Raw genomic sequence first — 22,402 nt, forward strand, 5'->3', positions numbered from 1 at the left:
ATTGTTTCAGCTTCTTAAATGTGAAAAAAAAAAATTTCTGACATTTTATGGACCAAACGATTAATTGAAAAATCGAGAAAATAATCGACTGATTAATCGATTATGAAAATAATCGCTAGTTGCAGCTCTAGATTCCACTCCTGTATACCAGCTAACCCATTACAATTCCATCACAATGTTTCAACATGTGTTTCTATTAACCATGCACAATGCAGAGGGAAGGTGAACCCTCAAAGTAGCTCATTAAAGCTCACATAGAGTGGTCCTGTTGCACATATATGTGAGTTATGAAGGTCTACTTACATACATTTACTTGTTTTTATGGTCAAAAACCTCCTAGTTGCTGTAAATGAGCCGATAGAAATCTCTCCTCACTGAAGCTCTCGTCAGCTGCGCTGTTTCAGATGTTGCAGATACACACCAAAAAACAGCGTTAATTGGAACTTCTGGTCTAGGTCCGCTTTAACAATAAGATGACTGTACTGAGTTAAAAATGTAGTTCTCTTTTATGAAGTTTTATTTACAATTTTTAACCTATTCAGTCTCAAAAAGCTCACGGTGGCATTTTCCTTGAATAAAGTTGTCTTAGGTTGGGGCATGTCAACCCAAACTATGGTGGGTATTTACCGTGGTTATTAAAACATAGAATCATCTTTTGTGTCACTAACAGTTCCAGGTGCATTCTGGCTTGATCCCTGACATAAAGATGCTGGTAAAATCACAGGTGCCAAGATAATAACATAGTGAAAGGAAACGCTTAGAAGGGAATAAATATAATCACAGATGCTGTTGTTTTAACACTTTCACATCACAGCAGCGACAAGTTTAGGCCAAAAAGTTGTCTCTTCAGCTTCGAATGTCATGACACTCGCGGCTTCAATTTTTTCAATTAACACATAGTTTAATAACTGTGATTTATTCATGAAACAAATGTGTCCAGTAGTGTAGTACTCCTGCTTTCATTCATTCATTTCGTAACGTGTCATCCTCCACATGAGGGCTGCGGGGGCTGGAGCCAATTCCAGCTGACATAGAGCAAAAAGGCAAGGTCACCATTTCCATCGCAGGGCCAACATTCATACTTTCACATTCACACCAACGGTCAGTTTAGAGCGTCCAATTAACCTCTGCATGTTTATAGGCTGTGGGAGGAACATGCAAACTTCACATATAGTGCTTCCAGACAGGCACGGTTCTGGTTCTGGCTCTGGCGCCGTTCTGGAGCCTCAGAACCTTGGTGCTTTCTGGTGAACCACCGTGTTCACACCAGATTAAGAGGAACTAAAGTGGTAGGACGTTAATCTGCGTTACTCAGATGGAAGTAAACACAACACCGGCAAAATCTCAATACTTCCTCTACTTTCCGCTCGTCTTCACAACCCAGAATATGACACGCCCACTGGGGATGTCATGGTTCGCAGGGAAGAACCAGGTACTTCTTGGTTCCCTTGAGAATCAACTTTTCTGGTTTCCGAACCTGTCATTTTTTCGGTCTGAATACGCCGGCCGGGTTCAGGAACCGGAACTGGCACAAAGCCCAGCCGGTGTGAAAGTCCTAATACAGTGGCGCTTAATTGAACCAGGATCTCTTCTTGCCTTCTTACTCTTGTTTTTTAGCCAAATATAAATCAGTGACATTAATCTCATTTTCCTTGTAGCTGAGTTGGACGGGAGTCCAGAAAGAAGGTTGAGACAGAGGAGAGAGTCATGTCTGGTGACATTGAGTCGCGATAAACACAACAGAGATGCACCAACTACACAAAACCATCCTCAAACCCAACTCATTTAATGTAAAACAGTAACCCTAACCGCTCCAGTCACAGAAACCACCCTAATGCCAAATGAGCAACATCAGAAGGAACACTGTCTGTGAATGTGATGGTGGACACAATGATGCACTGACACAACCTGAAGTCTGCAATGTAGCCAGGTGTGAACGTGTACAGCGATATCTTTAAGCCGCTGAAGCAGACTGAAGGAGAAGAGAGTGAAGAGCGTCTGCCATCAGTGTGTGTGCGCGTGTTCCATCACCCGCAGTATGCTACTCACCGTGGTGCAGCTGCCCTCGGTGTCGTCTTCCAGCAGGCCCAGTCTACACAGAGCTTTCTCATTCCTCAGCCAGTAGTCAGGTGAGTCCAGCACGCTGTTACTGCACAGCACCTGCAGCACAGCAGGTAAACACTGCTCAGGTACAATAGCACTGCAATTATAACACACACACACACACACATACCTCCTGGAACACATATCTGTCTCTAGTTGATTGGATCAATTGACCTTTCTCCTTCAGGATAAGTGTTGCGACACAGGATCAATAATGTGTCAGCTAACCAGACATTATATATATATGTGTGTGTGTGTGTGTGTGTGTGTGTGTGTGTGTGTGTGTGTGTGTGTGTGTGTGTGTGTGTGTATATGATGAGACAGTTGACTCACTGTCTCCTCGCCGGAGGGACACTTTTCAAGGAAATCGTCTCATATGAAACCTGCAGTCATGCAGCTGTTTCTCTCAGTGACAAGCAAGCATGTTCTTGATTCATTAGGACATCATGGTACATTAAATCGTCACAGACAATCGACTTCTCTGCTCTAATAATCACCCGCTTATCGCTCCAATTGATTTCGAGGATGGGTCTTAACATTTTCCCCATGATGCTTATCACAATGATAGGATGTGATGTTATGGTATTTGCAGTATATCTGGAGGTTATATTTGTGACATTTTATGTCTTCACTGTACTGTAAAAATATCAAATTTTTCATTTCAATGACTCAGCAACAGAAATATGTTCACTTACATAAAGAAGTAATTATAGATGGATTAATTGGTCTTACTCTACTGTTGACTGCATTGACGCAGTGGGATATTGAGGTGCCTTGGTGGAGGTTTGTGCTCTCTCTCATTATTTGCTTGTAAAGGAGGGATGTTTACACTTTATAATAAGAATATCAAAGGCCATTATCTTTGACATATATTGGCGAGTGGGTGTGCAGTTTTCTCTCATCTCACAGTGTGTTTTTAGCGACATCCCCCGCCCTTACACTTGCACCCTCAGGAGCAGGCCATCTGCTCGGGCCCTCGGCCAGGTACAGGTGACGCACACTCAGCTGATCTCGCTGAGAGCGATCGCGTCAAAGCGCTGCATCCGCGGGGTCAGCAGAATACGAGACGTCACCTCGTGTCTCTACAGACCGCTGGAGTGGAAGTCAAGTAAGATCATGAGTGGTGGGCTAATTAGGAACACACACCACCTGCACACACACACTATACATTAAAGGACACATACACAAATAGAGCTGCACACACATTGAAAGGAAATTCAATCTAGCCTCCATCTCAGCCCACTGATCTGCACCATTTCCCCTCCTGCCTCTCCAGCACTGGGGGAAGATAAATGTACTGGGCTGACCTGACGTCCAGGCTGTGCCTCTTATTACACAACCCCTGGGTGTCACTGCCACCCCAGAGGAGGAAATGAAAATATGTAGCAACAACGCTGGAAACACAAAATGGATAATGTGACTGACGGGTGAGACAGATTTGACGGACAGGTGTGCATGTACCTGAACAGAGACAACGCCAAAAAAATCAAAGAGAGAGAAGAAAACGGGGAAATCCAAACTCTGTTTTTTACCTTCTTACAGGCGCTGATGGATGAAGCCATGGTGCTGTCTGTGCTGCCTCCCTCCACCTCCACAGACTCCGAGCCTTCAAACATGGCAGACGACTGGAAGTTACTGCAAGGCAATAGCAGAGCACAGAGTTCACTTTGTCAGCGCAGGTTCTCGTCAAAAAGCCAAAAACATCCGAGAGCTAATGTGACAGGTGTGTAGCAGCTCATAATGTACATCATTTGTGACAAAGTGACATTACTGTTTTTTTTTATTATTGAAGATAGAGTTTTAGGTCTGAGGTCAAGACCTTTTCATGACGGGAAGCCAGAAATGTAGATAGTAAATTTCCTTTAGCATGTCTTTGATGTATTCCATAAACACCCTGAGGACACAATCTAGCATGAAGGCAAAGCTGAATGTTGGCCCCATCAGTAAATTTCAGATTTTTGCAAAGGGCTATGAGTGTGTTAACCTTCAGTCAATTTCCAGTTTCTGTATGACAATATAAATCACTACTTCAAGGAATTTTGACATAGGCATCAACGGCAAAGAAGGATTAAAGCAGCACATACAGGGAAACATCAAATATGACCTTCAGTTGATCCACAAGGCAAAATTCTCTGACAAAGAGAAGTGACGAGAAATGAACCCTAAAGCAACCTGGCAACCTTAAACATGTCATCGACACGTCGTTATCCAAGCCTGCGTGCTTTCACCGAGATAAGTCAAATCGAAGCTTATCTGGAATGGCATTAATGAGGATCAATTTGGAAAATAAAGAGGCTGGGGATGCATGTTTAAATAGGAGCAGCTGTTTCCTCCGTAATCCACGTAGTTCAAAGCACATTAAAAGCGTTTCCCTTCTTGAAAGCCCAGAGGGAGGGAATCACACAAATACATCCTTTTTTTTTTTTTTTTGCAGGGGATGAACATGGATAATGTAAATAATGTTGTCACAGGAGAAGTGAGTGTATGGTGAATGGATGGACCCGTGAATGTGATGACACACTGCACATAACTGCACAAATTAAAGATGAAAGTGAAAACACTGTAAAATAATTAAAAAGAGAGAGATTTGTCTGTCTGTGGCTTTTGTGCAAATATGCAATGATTTTCACAGAAACCCGACGAAGATGGAGTTGTCACGCATCACCTCCTTTCTAATCAGTGCTTTTAACGACCTTTCTATCACGACACAGCGATGACTGACAGGTCCCTGCGCTCTCGGAGCCCCGGGTATCCAGCAGGCACAAACCTGATCTGATGTGAGCGAGGACGCAATTAACCCCTGATGTGTCTGCCTTTTCAAGGACGTGCCCGAGTCATTTAACATGAACGATTGTGTGCTTGAGGATTTTCCCCAGACTCCAGAGGCGCACAGCAGGCCAATTTACTGGCGCACAAACGCACAACTTCAGGCGCATCATTCGAAACGTTCAACTGGATAAAAATAATCAATGTGCGAAGTTGAGATGGTGAAAGTTGAGATCGGGGGGTGTAACATAAGTTTGAAACAACAGGAACATCACACCATTCGGTGAAAACAACAACATTTGTGGGCGCCTTTTCTTCTCTGCTGCACGTTTCTGTCAGAGAGCAAAAACATAAACAACCAGTGACACCTGCTCTGCTGCACCACTTTGCATATATGTGGGTTTTTGACAATGAACTTAAACTGACACATTTTAGCGCAGTCAGAAAAAAATACAATACAATGTAACAAAATATTTTGTGTTATTGATACATTAAAAAGGATGCAGGAGAAAACGAAGTGACACTAGAATCAACAAAACACTCACTATTGGATATCAGACACAATATTTCCGTGCCAAGATCCACTATAGCGATCTCGTTTGGGAATATGCGACATGGACATATATTTTTCGAGCAGTGTCTTACCTCGGCGTTTTCAGAAGGCACTTTGCAGCCATTCTGTCACAATTAAGGTAAACTGTCCTTAACCGGCGCAATTATTCCCTGTTGTGTGGGCAGAGGCAAAACAGAGAAGTGGAGCGGAGCGAGCGCCTCCACGCGTAATTGTCCTCGGGACTCTCTCCGGTCCAGATGCGCCTCCACGAACGAGCACTGAAGGAATCCCAGAGTCAGACCGCTTCGCCGTGACTGGATGAGGGAGACTGTGATGTAGAGAGCTCCGTGGTGTCAGCAGCAGCGGCAGCAGCAGCAGATTACTGGCTGCCCTGTGCGCATGTCAGCCAAGTGTTGAGTGCAGGCGCAGCGCAGAAGCTCCGTCCGCATGGATCAAACGTAACGAGCTGCACGACGCAGGCAAGTGCATGGGTAGGTACAGTGCGCACGCCTTTTGACGTACAAGCAGAGGCGTCAAATGCAATTGCGTGATTTGCAATTATTCTAATTGCACATCACACCACCTCAAACCACCAACAAAAATACACTCAAAAGATCCATCGTTTAAAAAGAAATCCTGAAATATGGATCACCGGCAAAACCTAATGTTTTTTTTTTTTCCTACAACATTTTGAGTTATGCAACTCACGAAAACATCAGCAAAAACATGGAGTCCTTAGAGGAGATAATGAACCACTTGCAGCACAGGGTTATATGCAGGAGAAGAGAGGAAATAGATTTAGACTAAACATCCATCCATCCATACCACTTTATTCTGCACATGAGGGTTGGATTGGTACCAATCCAAGCTGACATAGGGCAAAAGGTCACCAGTCCATCACAGGGACACATGGAGACAAATAACTAACCACTCTCACACTCAAATTAAAGTATCCAATTTTATTGAATCTGCAGCCCTTTCTTACTCCCAGCTGCAAGTACATTTCACCCCCATTGTTTCTGTTCACACTGGTGCTCTACATCCTGTTACAGCAGGTCAGTAACAGTAACGCCCTCAGTGAGCACACATTCATCAACACACTGTAATTATTTACCAGCAAAACAAAAGAAGACCACTGTTAGACTTGGTCATGCTGCAGTCGTCATGAACATATCAAAGACTCCTGCATGTGTTTGGCACAATTATAGAATGTCTCTGTGTGTGTTTGTTTTATATATATATATATATATATATATATATTCTAGCACATTGTTCCTGTATTATAATCAAAGCACTGTACACTGTTGAGAATATAATGTTAAAGTTGGTTATTGGGGGATTTTGATGTGGAGAAAGTGCAATGCCACTGTTTTCTGCCTGTTATTACTTCCTGTGTGTTATATACACTCATGCACAGGAAGTACTTATGTACACATGACACCTTTAAATAAAAGTCACAGAAGTTGCACATATTTCAAACCAGTCTGACCTTTCCCCTCTAACCTCTGGCGCTCACTGGATGTTTTACCACAGTTTTACCAAATGTGACCAAAATAATTTTTTTGTCACATTGTCCAGCCCCTGTGCCGTTGGTCACCAGAATCCAAATACCCTCTCTAAGAATGCAGTTTTAGTCAAAATAAACTTGCAGAATTTCACAGACAGCCCTCTGAACTCTGGTGACTTCCGCAAAATCGCACACATACACAAAAAAATACAACACCACCGCCCCCCGCTACACTCCTGATTGCTACTTGAGACTCATCTCGGCCATCTTAAGCAGTAAGAGAGCCAATATAGATAGCAGAATATATATTCTCCGTATCTGATGGTGACAGTAAAATGTCCCTCCTTGGTCCATTAGGGAGGTCATGGAAAAAGAAATCGAGGAGACGTGACCTTAAGTTCTCTATTACGCCACAGAGACCGTGTTGTGGGGAATATGGACAGAGAATGAGGAGCATGGTGGATATTTACCAGAAGAAAGCAGGGGTCCTGATGCGATCTGTATGTGCGGCTGTGTGTGTGTGCATGAGTGAGACGGAGAGATTGCTTTTGTAGATGACTATGGTGGCCAAAGTGTGTATCTTCATTCTGCTGAAAGGATCATTGTTGCCAAAGGGAATTCATTTTTTTCTCCAGTGTGCCTTTTACCTCAAAGAAAATAGATTTGTTACATGCCGTTATCAGCTACCATGTGATGTCTCTCTATTCTGATGCCATTCGCTTTCAGTCGGCCCCCAACAATATCAAATCCAATTTTCGGTGATGGAAATGCAATGCAGCTCACAGAGAGCTGTGTTTATGAAACACTTTACCAAGTCATAGATATTTGAGCATTTAAATTAATAAAACATTAATTTGTCACTTTGTCAATTTAATATTTCACTCAATCACTCTGTTTAAATCAGAAGTCCTGCATTTACTTTTCACAAGGACCATCTAATGCCATATCTTTAAATATGTGATTTATTATTATGAACATAACAAAACAAACCGATTTAAAGTTCTTGAAAACATACAAGGAAAATGTGGACCAATTAACTTCCGGCAAGGAAACAAGCTTAAGCCTCACCACAGCCAGGATTATTACATAAGCAACAACAAGCAGTGTGTAACACCACAATGAATCATCCAAGTTTCCCGTTTCTCAGAACCTTCCGAATGCCTGAGAACGATTTTCAGTCAAGCTGAAGAGAAATGTCACCCACGCCATCTCCGTCATCTGCCTTGGTCTGACCACAAAAAGGTGTGTGAATGCTAAAACGACTTAAAAGGCAAGAGCATTGATGGGGTGTACGTACGTGTGCCGTTTGCAGCATTGAGCAATGACAGACAATTTTATATGAATGAATCTTGAATGAATGAAAAATGTGTGGTTATAGAGTTTTAAAGACAGGAAATATTACATGTAGCATATGCATGGTTGGTGCTGTGGACTAGATCTCCCTCTCTGATGAAAACACTCATGCATGGTCATTGTAAGTAGGTTAATGGCAGATTAAATGTTCTGTAATGGCTGCAGTAGTTATCAGATAACCTTGGTGGATAAGGGAAAACAAATAACATGAAGTAAAGGAAACAGAGTTGGAGAGTATTTTGGTTTCTGGCAGAGTAGGGACTCCCACATCATCTCTTTTCTAGCTGTTTGATGGTACATAACAGAATACCATAGTATCTGATTGAACTAATCTTACAAGATATTTCCTTGAATTTATGTACCACAATTCCCATGTCTCATTGGCATTGGCCATCAGGGCTATCAGGTCAGCCTGATGACTGACTGTGAATGAAAACAGATTTTTTTGGTGCAATATTATGTGTAGGACAGAGATAGAAACAGAAGTGCAATCTCCCTCTGTGTTTGTCAGGTGTTTAGGTCTCATGTTGCTACGTTATGTGAATCGTTTTCGCTTACAAAAAAAAGTTTCAGAGGTGAATTCTACCGCTCAAAAGACCCAGTCGTTCAGTAGTTTAATGGGATAAGTCATAAGTCGATTTGACTCAGTCAGGTCTGATAGTATTGCTTGACAGAGCTCCTTTTTAGATGTAGGACACAGTACACAAATAATGAGGCAGAATACCAACATAAACAACTGTATATATATATATATATATACATATATATATATATATATATATATACATATATATATATATACATATATATATATATATACATATATATATATATACATATATATATATATATATATATATATATATATATATATATACATATACATATACATATACATATACATATGCATATATACACATATATATTTACACACACATATATATATGTATATGTATATATATACATATACATATATATACATGAATATAAATGTATCTTTGTGGGGAAAGACTTGCTACATAGCTGGAAGAAGTGATACAGTTGTCCTTACAACTTGCAGGGTGAATTTTTTCCAAAGCATGTGCCAGAGTTCATAAAATCAATTATGAACAGCTGAGAAAAGATCTAGTTGTGCGATCACTTTCTAAACAAGATGAGGATTTTCCCTCTTTTAATCAGAGTATATCGGAAAGAGTCAAAGCTCTTTGTGCATTTCTGCAGAGAATAGCTGATCAAGCTGGTTTGAAACAGTTAAACAGTCGCATAGCAACAGTGAATTACTTTTTTGCATTTTCTAAAGGAGACCGATAATAAACAAGCAGCGACACCGAAAACCAAGAAGACAAACACCACAAACGGATGCACACGAAGCTGTGTTGAGGATCCAAGACCAACAGCAGTCAAACTTCACTGATGTTTACTCACACATACACATACACACTACTAAAAATGATCTTGTCTTATCCTTATCCAACTTCCATTTGCTCTTCACACCACTTCTCCTCATCTTGTCTTTAACTCCTCACGACTTCTATCCCCCTCCCCCTCCTCCTCCTTCTTTTTCATCATCCTCTCTGTTGCCCCTCTGCACATCTTAATCCAAAGGGCTTTTCAGGGTGGGGCTAACTAATCCACTGCACACTTCCCCAAAATAAAAGATGAAGGAGATGAAAGCGGTGACTGTTTTCGTGAGCAGAGAGGAAACAAAGAAAAATAAAACGTTTTAAAGTGGATCTATTTTTAATTGAGTAACAGACAACGGCACGAGAAGAAGTGGGTAAGATGTGATGTTAAATCTGAGTGGTTGTGATGTGAGAAGATATTTATAGAACATCGGGAGGCCAAAGGGTTCAAGGCTTGCACTTATGGGGGTTCAGGGGAAGCTTCAGTCGGTAAATAAGTAAAGGTCTTATCAAAGTGAAAATAAGTCAGAAAGCTCAGAAGCAGCATGTAATTCTACCTGCACTGTGCTCAGTTCATGTACCTCTGCTTTGATGTCTATCACGCCGTTTCACACACACATGCACACACACAGCACTCATGCCCACACAATATAAACAGACCTTGTTTACAGTTCAAACTTCTTTCGGTTGTGTTGTCATGATGGTCAGAGCTCTGAGAAAATATGACCAACTCTTCAAACTCTTTAACTTTATTTTGTTTCTGGGTATTTTTTCAAGGCTCCTTTCCACACCAATATTGATTGGCAATGCACTTTCACATGCACAAAATCAGATTTTATAATGTACCGAGGGACACCATTAGTGTCTAAGAATAAAACTAAAAAAAAAAGAAAATAAAATCAGTCAAGGTCAACTTTCTGGCAGTTATTTCCAATTTACTGCATGTTATAAATTGAAAATTAAGAAAAACAAAAAGTTTTTGTACATGACCAAAATTTGAACAGTATAAAGCATACTTTTGAGAATTGTTGAGTCTTTGTCTCAATGTTCAAAAACAGGCCAACAAAATGGAAACTTATGTACAAGTGTTTTTCCACTCTCTCCTCTCTGGTGACAAAGACACTGATTCACCGCAAAATGACCGTAATAACCACATGTTGTCTATGACTTGCAACTTCCCAGCTTTCAGAAATTGTCGCATAATTACAGTTATGCAAGGTCGTCTGCATAAGCTCGGTGTTAAAGGGTTAAAAAGAAAAAAATCGCACAATCCACGGAACTATACAAATCAGTCAAATTGGACCTGTTCTGGTACCTTGGACCCAGAAATACAAAAGCTGTTCAACAAAAAAACAGTGGAGAAGCATGTATACAAATGACCTGGCAAACAGTAGCTGTCGACACATGAAGAGCAGTTTTTACCCACTGACAGTTCTTGGAAGCAATTAGAATTAATGGCCTTGTTAATCAGAGTAATCACAGCCCCCTCCATTGTGACGTTATTCCAGATTTATTTTTGTTTAACCTTTCCGTCTATCTTCCTTCCCACCTGTGCTCTCATCATAATGAGAACGTATGATTATAGGACCTAATCATTATATATTCATAAAAAGGTGACCTGGTGGACAGTGGGTTAATTTACAGGCAGTTTGGAATAACCATGAAAAATAAATAAATATAGATAAACTCTAATCTACACAGTTTACACAAATCCCCTCATAATGCTTGTACTAAAATAGATATGTTTTTATATAGGGGTTTCGGTAAAGTATTAATCTGACATTCGGTGTCTGATAACTTTTTTTAAAAGTCACTTTTATGCATAATTCAGAGTCAGTGCACGATGGTTGACATGAAAGATGGCCAAAGCAGAGCGGATGGTGTGAGGATCGGGCAGCGGAGCTGGGAGAGTAAAGGTTGCAGGAGGAAATTAATAAAGGCTGCAGAGAGATGGAGGATGACAGGAGAGGTGATGATGGTGACAAAGAGCCGTACTGTACTACTACAGTCGGAGCTGCTGGTGCTGGTGGTGACAGATTGTGTTTCAGGTCTGCTACTGGGAAGATGCCTGCACCTTTGGGCCAAAAGCAGTAAGCGGCCTTGTTCGAGCCAAGGCGGTGACAAATCTGCTGGGCGGTGATGCAATAAACTGACCGCTGATGAAAAAACAAGTGCATACGTTAGATTTAAAGGAAAACACCTTCATATGACCTTAGTGGTGACAACAGCTGAACACAGATTTGACTGCAACTCTACAAACACCTTTGAAAACCTGATTTCTTGCCAACCCCTCTTTATCTGTCCATCTGTCCATCACTTTTTGTCTCCCATGACAGGTAATTATGGTCTGCCCAGCCTAATCTTCTCCACGTGACAGAGACATGGCATACAGGACCATGTAATTTAACAGGAACAAAAATAAATGCAAATTAAGGAACAAACATGTTTAAGTAATGCACAGCAGTACGCGTCAGTTGGTGACCCCAATTTTGGCCGTAAACACCACCTGCCAGTCATTTCAGACGTGTGAACCGGTCGTTTCCTGGAAACAATAAACAACTCGTGAAGGATTTTCACCACAGCTCACAGGATTGAACGAACTCTACTCTGCCTCAAAAATTCAACAGAAAATAAAAAGTGTTTGTTCATTTATAATCGGTCAACACGAGGGAACCACTGAACTGTTCAGTCATTATTGGTCTGACTTGGTTACATGAGGCACATGTGTCAGCAGTCACTGGCTCGGAGCGGGACACACGACAAACGCTGAGGGAAGACTTCATTATCATGGAGAACAAATGGACTACAAGGTGCTCTGACCCCACAATTCAATTACTGCTTCTACTGTCAAGAGACACGGTCAGGGATTAGCGCGTGGATGACGTATTAAATAGCACTGAGAATTACTGAATGACAAACGACTTTCTGTGAGAGCTGAACTATGGCGCCTGTGGGCCGCGTTTGTCCAATTAAGAATGTTAAACATCATCTGCTATGAAATGTGATGCTGATGGATATAAATGAATGGGAAGTTAATGTGAAATTACTGTGAGAAACAAATCCAACAAATTGTCTAATCTAATTGTCAATATTTATTTGTCTGCACTATATCTCTAAGTTGTCATTGCGTTAATGTGGAAATGCACAGTGTGCGTCTAACAAATTAGAGGAATGCAGCACACATTGTTTGTGAAGCACTGATTAAATTCCCACTTCACTTTTGGTGAGAAGATGGCAAACATTGTACTTTGCCATTGAAAATGGCATTATTAGCACATAATAGTGTTTATGTGCTGGTGATAACACTGCAATACTATGTCCACACTATAAACTCATGTTAGTGTTTTAACTAATGAGTCAAAATAAATCTCATGCTGTATTTATATCTGAAGTCTTTTGAAACGTGTCCATACTTCTCACCACCTCCGTGTAAAATAATCCAAATAAACACTGTTGCTAAGACTGTGTCTTTGACAGATGCTGAAGTCCTTGGCACTGATGAAGAGTTGCCATTTAATTTCTCTTGACTCGAAGGCACTCTGTAAAAATAGCACCAGAATTAAATGCTCAGCAGCCGACCTGGAAGTCTCACATAAAAGGCTTTTGCAGAGTGCCCATATGAAGTAAAAACAAGAACTATGGCAAATTTCCCAGACCTGAATCCCCATGTTACTTTAGCAAAATGTGTCAAATTTAAGCCACATCCATTTGGAACAGTTCCACACACAGAGACAAAAAGTGTTCACCTTTGCTGGATGAGGCAATTAGGTGTATTTAAAAATAGGGGTCATTAGAATACAAAATAGGGAAGGGAATTAATCACATGACACAGAACCAAAGATTTGTGGTTGAGTTGCGTCAGGGTGAGGGTGAGAGTGAGAGTGAGAGGTAGATCTGAATTTAGAAGATACTTATCAGAAACTAATGGCTACAGATTAGAGCTGGGACGACTAGTCGACTTCAAAAATTTGTCGACATGAATATTGTGCGTCAACTTTTTTTTTCTGTTGAAGCCCGGTTGCAAACAACCTACTAGATGAACTCACACTCCAGTCCAGTGGTGGCAGTAAATATGCACTAGAATGCTCGTCGCCACTCGAGGAGACGCCTGAGTTTAAAACAGAAGAATTCATAACAATGGCAGCGGCAAGTTGTAGCGGGAGCACCGAGGAACAAACAGCAAAAAAACACGTCTACGGTCTTCAAAAGTGTGGGAATTTTTTTACCCTTAACTCTTCCAACAATGTGGTTGTTTGCAGACTAGGCAAATTTACTTTGGCAGACCACAGCAGTACAACAGCAACGCACGAGCATTTGAAACGAAAACAGCCTGGAGCGCTGTTTCATGATGGCAGCAAAACGTATGCGCTGTTGATTTTCCCCCTTCCCCGCCCTGAAATGTTCGTTTATCAAGCAGTCGCAGTTGTAAACCAAAGATAAAAGCTACGTTAGACAGCTGTTGTGTAGTTATTGATTGTTGATCGTTCAATAGAGAGTCACGCAGGCGCGCGCACACACACACCCACGCACACGCACTCTAATCGTAAAATTAGTCGTTAGATTAGTCGACTAATCGAAAAAAGAATCACTAGATTAATCGTTTGAAAAATAACATTTGGGACAGCTCTACTACAGATTTTCCACACACAGACGTCAACATTTATGAAATTTGATCAGCTATTCTCAGACTGGCAAATGACCTGCAGCAAATCAATATTTCACTACTTATTTCTAAAGCCCACTCAATTACCTGTGGACAGGAGGAAAACAACAACTACATACAACTCAACCTATAGAAGTCAATGGAAACAGTGATCCATAATTTAGTGCAGCATAAAAAATCAATTAGACCACAGTTAATGGGGGGCAGATGTAATGATTGGTTGCTGCTGCCTCATAAACAGTTGCTGCCCAGAAGTAGCCGAGCAAACTGTGACCGGTCTGAAAGAGACACATTAGTGGTAAAGATTTACACGTTTTAAAAATTCATGAAGAAATGGAAAAGTCATGAATGGCACGCGGGCGAGCCTGAGCGGAGATCAATGCTCTCTCTGTGTCGGGGCTACATTTAGTCCTGCCTTTACACTCCGCCTACACAAGCCTGCTTTATCACGATCATTTATTAAATTCCGTGACAGTGTTGGACATCATGCCAGCTGCTCCGGGAAAAAAAAAAAATGCCTTTCTTGCTGTTCAGGAGGCATGAAATCACCTGGTGAGAGTGGGAATAACACGGATGAATAAACGCTGAGTGGGAATATTAATCTCGGCGAAACATCTGTCCTTACAAAAGGAGAAAGTGAGAGCTGCTGCTGACTCATTCTCTCTTTCTGTTCACCTCCTCGTTGCTTTAGCGCACATCTACCTTTCTCTCCTCAGCTCAGTTTCTTATTTCATTCTCATTATTTGTCTTTCATGTTTCAGTAAACACTCTTTCTTTGTCCCTGCCACAGTAGGGCGAGACCTTTTTTTTTTTTTTAATTTAGTCATTCATTTATTATCTTTCTGCTTTGGTTTTGTCATAACTTCCAATCCACCAAGAGTCGAGCCTTGTGAACACTGGCGATCAACTGTTTCACACGGGGACTTTTTCATCAACATAATGTGTCAGATCATCCGTGTCTAAAAACGGCAACCTTAAGCTGAAGAGGAAATAAGTGCAATGAAAATGCCACACCAGACACGGGGAAGGTAATTCTGAATGTCATTACTTTGTCTGTCCACCTTATTTGCTTTTAAATCAGACACGACAAACACAATGACCAGGAAATCTTACATTTTACATTTGGATTACACACAACTGTATTCACATATGGATAAAATATGTAATCCAAGTGAGGTGTAAAATGAGAATATAAACACAAAATGATTTATATAATATAAAATTTGTAATTTATAATATAAAATAAATAATATATTATTCTGTGTCAGATTCTGCACAAAATTATAAACCAGCCAGTTCTATCACGATAAACATCAGTTGGTTCTGAACCAGACATTCCAACTGTTACGTTAATATAAGCTGTTGCCATTTATGATGTACGGCGGTGGAACTTTGGTTCCGCTTAACTGGTATAAATGTGGGGTGTAAAGGTTTTGAATGAGATTAGAGCACAACAGGAACTGTGCCAGTGTCTGCCAATGAGAAAATCTATCTTTGGTGTTTATGAACAGATATGATGAAGTAAAATATGCTGCATCCTTCACGTGAAAACCAGCTCTGTCCAGAGCAGACCTGACAAGTCCAATACATACACCTATATGGATGCCATGGTTCTCAAACTGTGGTACATGTATCACCAGTGGTTAGCGAGCTCAATCTGGTTGTACTGATACTGTTCTATGCCAGGGTATGTAATCGGAGGAATTTTCACCTTATCTCTCACTCCATCTTAATCCAATTTGGCTATATACCAGAAAGAGGAGGAGGATCATCCTATTGGGAATAAATCTATAAATAAATAAGTCCACAGCTGACTTTGCTCGGCCTCTTTACACCACTGTGTTTTAACGTTGGCGATAATGGTCAGGTTTTGATGTCACATTTTCCCCCTAAACCTCAACCAAAATTCAACTTCTTACATTCTTCTCAAATTACATTGTACTAAATGTCAACAGAAGAAACCGTTGGAAACACTTATAAGGGTACCAAAATAATTGGTAATTAATGCATTTTGTTGGGGACATATTTTCATATTTATACACAGAAGTATCAAACCTAGGAGCAATTGATATGTTAACAGTTAAGAAACAGAGGGTTTCAAACAATCCAGAATGAAATGAAGGCCCCGTCCCAATACCTCCCTAAACCCTCAATTTTTGCCCTAACCCTAAATGTTGCACGTTCTCGTGTAGAGGAGCAAGGGGGAGTGTGATTTTGCCCTTTTAATCAACCCTCAAAATGTAGTGAGCTCTGATGCGGGCTTAAAACGAAGTGGAAGATGGAATTACCCATCATGCTTTGCAAATTCAGCAAAGATGGTGGCCACATCTGCAGAGGAACAAGTTTGTTGTAAGTATATTTTTGCAAATAAGCATGTGTCCAAATGTGTTGGAATATGTTGGTTTGATATATATATCCAGAGGACCGTTGAGCTTTGAACACCAATGTCAGAAAATAACTGACGATTTATGAAAGCAGCTAGCAAACTAGCTAGCTAGCGGCTATTTGCCGAGTGCTTTGAGAGAGTAGTAGTAGGCTCCACCGGTAGAATTGTCAACATGTGACGTAGGTTAGCATGATCGTAACGTTCACTACGCTAATTTGCATATTGTGGTGTCCCACTTCCTTCAACAAGGGACATTTACAGTTGAGGACACTCCAAACCAAGTGGAAATTTTAAGGGGGAGAAATGGGACGGGGCCTAATATTAACTACCTGTTCAAATTTGTCGTCATAATTTTTATTATGATATAGCCGTGTGAAAACCCTGACAGTTGTTTGCTGAACAAACTGATGCTCCCTGTAATAACAGCGTGTTTTGAGCCCAGCGCAGTTCATCCCTAGTGGAACGACTGCAAACAGTGAATGAAAACTACTCACTGTTGTTTAGATAGGATGGCCCTCCTCCTCCTCCTCCTCCTCCTCCTCCTCCTCCTCCTCTCACTGCGCTCTTGCTCTTCCTGCTGGAAGCTACCGAGTGCTCCTAATCAGCAATCATTTGAAAGGTCATGAATGAGACGCTGTGGAAGAGGCTGCAGGCTGTAAGCTAACAGTTTGTCTCAGTCAGCTGCTGCACTGAGCTGGCACTTGCTGAGCATTAGTTTAACTAAATTGGCTGGAAACTCACCTCACTGTGCCATTCAGGGTTTTTCCCCCCTCTTCATTCTGTCATGGCCAGTTCTGCAATTTTTTATATAAGGGGGGGAAATCCTCTCTCACCATAATGGGGTTTCACCTTTTTAAGGTCCAGTATATAACATGTAGCAGGGTTTATTTGCAGAAATTGAATATACTACCCATATATGTGTATAATGGCTTTAGAATAAAAACTGCTGGGTTCTATGGAGCCCCCGAAGTGACATGAAAAAAAAAAAAAAAAGACGGGAAAAAAAATTTGAAAGTTTCTTTTGACTGCTGACTACTGTACGGTTCTTACAGCAAGTCACATGTAGTAGGGGCTTGCTTTATGGAGGCCACCATTTTGCACAGCCATGTTTCAACACCAGCATGAACAGACAAAACCACCTAGAATAAGTGTTTCATTTAATTAATAGAATGGTTCCAAATCTGATGATAATCTAAATGAGATAAGATAATACTTTAATGACCATTTGCATAGATTATCGCCTTGCTTTCACTATTCTGACAGTCTATAAAAATACAAGACAATAACATGCATTAAAATTCAAATTATCAGTCCCTAAAAACATACAGAATTACACACTGAAAAAAAGGGAAATGGCAGCGAGATATATTTTTGACATTTAATTATTCTGTATTTTAATCTTCTTATTGATGAATATGTTATGAACATTATGAGATCTTCTCTTTCTGTGATTTTTACTGTAATTTCATAATTTGTCTGTGTATCCCTGCTAAATTTGCAGCTGTGTGGTTCCTGGTTAATAAAAGGTTATAACAGTTATATTCATCATCGCCATCATATTTAGAGGCAAATCCTATGTAAAGCAGAGCAGAGGACAGGTTTCCTGTGTGAACAACAGAGGTGCACAGAGGCTACATCCGTTCTAAAAGTGTATAGTGAACCCATGGATTTGATGGCCTGTTTCAGGCATCGATATTCCTCCCGTTAGCCTCATCCACTAGTGGGTACATTTTCAGATCTGTGCTGCAGATATAATCAACCCTAATTTGTGTTCCAGTGGGCGCGTGAATCAAGGAACAAATACTGGCCCGTGTGTATTGGCTTCCTGTAGACTCTGATGTGACATGTCATCAAACAATTTTTTTCAAAGAGGACTTCAAAGCATCAGAAAGGTCAAGCTGTTGTTTTTCACATTGTCCCATATTTCTATCCACCGAGACCATAGAGTTGTATCGATCTTCTTCTCCAACTCCAAACTCGTGAAGCGTCTCGTTTGTTGGATCACTCTAAAACCTTCAAACATTTCCTCACACTGTGTTGACACTGTGCATTTCAGAGATCTTTCCCCTCCACCTTAGTGGAGAGTGGTCTCAGAGTAGGTCTGTGCACAGAGATGCAGGGACAGATGGCTGAGGGCAAATTCACTCAGGCGTCTCAATGTCTACAACCACAATTCCGTCTCCCTCAGTGCAGATACAGTGTCCATCTGCTCCCTACAATCTCACAGCATCTGTTGGAGCATGCTGGGCTGTGTGCCATGTAGATGTACACAGCAGGGTCAATACCATTTAAGCGAATGGGAAAGTTTGGACGTTTACTGTACCTGTCGGATTTATGAGAATATGAAATGAGTGAAAGGGAGCAGGGAATTCAGTGACCAAAACCCACTTAAAAGTATCCCAGTGAAGCACCACTCAGTTAACCCACTACTCCATCAAAACAAACACTTCAAAAAGTAACAAAACTGAAGGTCGCGCTCACTGCTCAGCCCTGAACATGACACCCCATTAAACCCTCATAAACTCTCACATCTGTAAGCAAACTGTGCTGGCAGACACCAGCGTGAAAAACACACGCTTCCTCCTCCTCATCTGACCCTCAGCTTTTTCATCTCCTCATTATACTCTTCCATGTGGCAAACCTGGCACACAACTCACCACACAGTGCTCCAGAAATATTCATACTAACACACACATCCTCCCATACCAACACAGTACAAAGTAAAACGTGTGATTGAAGTTTTCACAGCAGCACTTTTTTAATGTTCTCCACTATTAAATACAACAATCTGTTAGAAATGTGAGGCCAACTACATGATATTGTATCATGTTGTGGCAGAAGATGAGCCAAGTTAAACATGTTTGGATAACTTTCCACTTGCAAGTCACTTCTAAGATGAAGTCAGTCTGACCAAGGCCAAACTGCAGCCTTAGAAAGTGTCTTCCTATAACATACTATCAGAGATACCAAATTTAGAACATTTTAATTCAGTGTAAAAACAAACAAAACAATCCCACAGATCTCAACACCACATATCACATTTAAGGGGATAATATCATGTGAAATGAAAAAAAAAGTTTGTTTTTGCTCTCCTATCTCTAGATAAAGGGTGAATTCCAATTCCTTGCTTAACCCTCAATCTCAAAAATGCGCTCCCTCTAGTGCAAGTGCTGTCCCGATTCTCAGAAAAATTAAGTTGAGGGGCAAGTTTAAGGGCTGTAACGCCCTCAATATTGAGATTTTCCGAGACCACCCTTGGGAGCAAGGACTACCCAGAATGCATTGCGTGTTTTCACATAACAAATGTGGCGCCGAAAGCAGCGAAACGAGTACGCTACAAATTAAGTATTTTCTTTGTTAAAAGAGATATAAAAATGATGAAAACCATTGTATTATCTTAGTTTAGGCCCATATTATGGATTACTGACGTCATTGTTGCGTAACATTTATATTTATTTTTTAGGATCTTTTGTCAATAGCCGGCCGGTGCAGACAAGCGATCGTTTGCTATCGTTTACTTTTCAATAAGCCGTGGTGTGTGATAACTGTCAGCTGAATATGTCCGTGGTTGTGGTATTTGTATGAGTATCATCTTATAACTAACTGACAACCTAATAACTTGACTGAAAAACGGATCGTAATAAATAATCGTGACGTAAATGTGTTCTTCTTCTTTTTTGGAGTTGACAGACTGGACGCAGCTTGCGCGTTATTCTGCCCCCCGCAGTCTGAAGACGTATCTGCATTTAAGGGGTGTCCCATTTCTAAGTGACAAAATAACAAAATAACCCTCAACACTTGGTTTTGAGGGCCAGTTAAGATTAAGGGTTGAGCTTGAGGGTTAAGATTGAGGGTTAAGATAGGAGTTGGAATTGGCCCAAAGATACTTTCCCACCTTTCTGTGGACTATTTGCAAAGCCGGTTACTCCACTAGCCCCCCAGTGAGGCAAAGGGTAATACAATCTCAACATTACAGAAGACAGTTTCACTGCATTTCACTGGGCAAGTGTGTACGTGATCTGCATCTGCACAGCTGCTCCACTTTCCAAACACTTTTCAAACTGTTTCCTTGACCCTGGTGGCAAACTGAGAGGTGTGATGTTGGCGAAAAACACCCATAACTGAGTCTTTCTCGCCGCCCACCGTCGACATTAAAAGTCAAAGTCACCCTTTTGTCCCTCTCCTGAAAGTCTCCTGAAAGATTTCAGAGTAGAGGGCAGACAAAGGCAGAAATACAGCGAGAAAAAAAACTGCTCACTGCACACAGAGAGATTCATCTTGAACTGAGCCTTTTCTTTGACGTCCAAATACAACTATACTGCTAAATGTTTAAAGATTTCACATTTTATATGAGGCAAAGTGAAACATGAGACAGAAAAATGGCAAAGAAAGTCATACGAAACCAGAGTAAAAGAGCAGCATAGCCATTAGCATTGTTCTGCTCAACAGTCGGCTTATTCAATCCACAGAACGAACGTGAGAGGCTGCAAAAGAAGCTGCTGATTTAAACCTGCTGTTACATGCACCATCTTCCCTCTGATTAGTGCACTTCAGACACAGCCCCCTTAGAACTAATTACATGCTAACACCTGCACACCAAGCGTCGACTACAGCCCTGCCTACCACATATGCATGAAGAGCTCTTGATTTGAGGCTGTTTGTGTTTCCGACAAGGCAAAGCAAGCACGCTGTTCGCTAATTTCTTGAAAACTAAGCAGGGGTTCTCACTACGACTGCTGAGCACGACTGTCTTTTTGTCCACATGAAAGCAAGACCGTGATGATTGATATATCTTTTAAGACTGCATGCTAAATGCTCTAAGGCTATACAGAGAGTGCTGACTCCATGGCTGTTTGTCGTACACAAGAAGACACTATGCACGTTTTATTTCTGGAATATCAACTTGTAAATGGCTCATCGTAGGTAAAGGGTAATGTGCAATTAGTCAGATACAACATAGTGGTGGAAATGTCTGAACACTGCGGCTATGGAATGGCTTTGTGTGTAAAAATAAATTGATGTGAAATTTAATATGCTGCCATTATTAATGACCGTACTATCATTCAAGGATCTATCACACAAGTCAGACAGACACTTAATTACACAGCTGAAAGGCCTTTTGTGTACACATGCTGTGACCTTATTCCCCCCTGAACTTTATCAGAGATAATTACAGTTTAATTTGACTTCTTTCATTCCATCTGGTTATTGCCATTAGTGATAGCTCTTGACTTCCTGAACAGATAACACTTTTACAAAGAGTGAAAAGAGGTAACAAAAAAAGATGAAGGAAGGTAATCTAACTTCTTGTGGTAAATTAAACATAAAAAAATCTTTGCTTTTTTGTGTGTCCTTGATGCACAACTGATAAAAGCCTGTGACAGCACCATTTGTGCTAAACACACACACACACACCCCCCCCCCCCCCCCCACACACACACACACGCACACACGCACACACACACACACACGACCAGTGAAGCCAAACAAACCCACACTCAAGCATCTGTACACTCATCCACGTTCTCCTCCCAAGGTACATCTTGACCTACAATAATACGCTGCCCTACTTGTCAGTCCCAGGTGATTCAACCGGTTCAGTCTCGGAGCATCTGCAGCAGGTGTTTCTGATGCCCTTCACCATTTATCGCCTCCGTACCACAGAGTA

At 41.1% G+C, this 22,402-nt stretch overlaps 1 protein-coding gene across 1 annotated transcript in view; it reads right to left on the reverse strand.

Moving 5' to 3' along the window:
* The window catches only part of sphkap (SPHK1 interactor, AKAP domain containing), a gene marked incomplete at both ends in the record, with an annotated part of 49,691 nt that overhangs the window by 22,469 nt on the left and 4,820 nt on the right, over positions 1-22,402 (reverse strand). Inside the window, 2 exons of the mRNA XM_083887301.1 lie at positions 2,050-2,160; positions 3,636-3,738. Coding sequence (XP_083743427.1) covers positions 2,050-2,160; positions 3,636-3,738 — 214 coding nt within the window. The remainder of the gene's footprint in view (positions 1-2,049; positions 2,161-3,635; positions 3,739-22,402) is intronic.

This window comes from Microchirus variegatus (genome assembly GCF_963457635.1).
Source record: "Microchirus variegatus genome assembly, chromosome: 3".
Lineage (NCBI taxonomy): Eukaryota > Metazoa > Chordata > Actinopteri > Pleuronectiformes > Soleidae > Microchirus > Microchirus variegatus.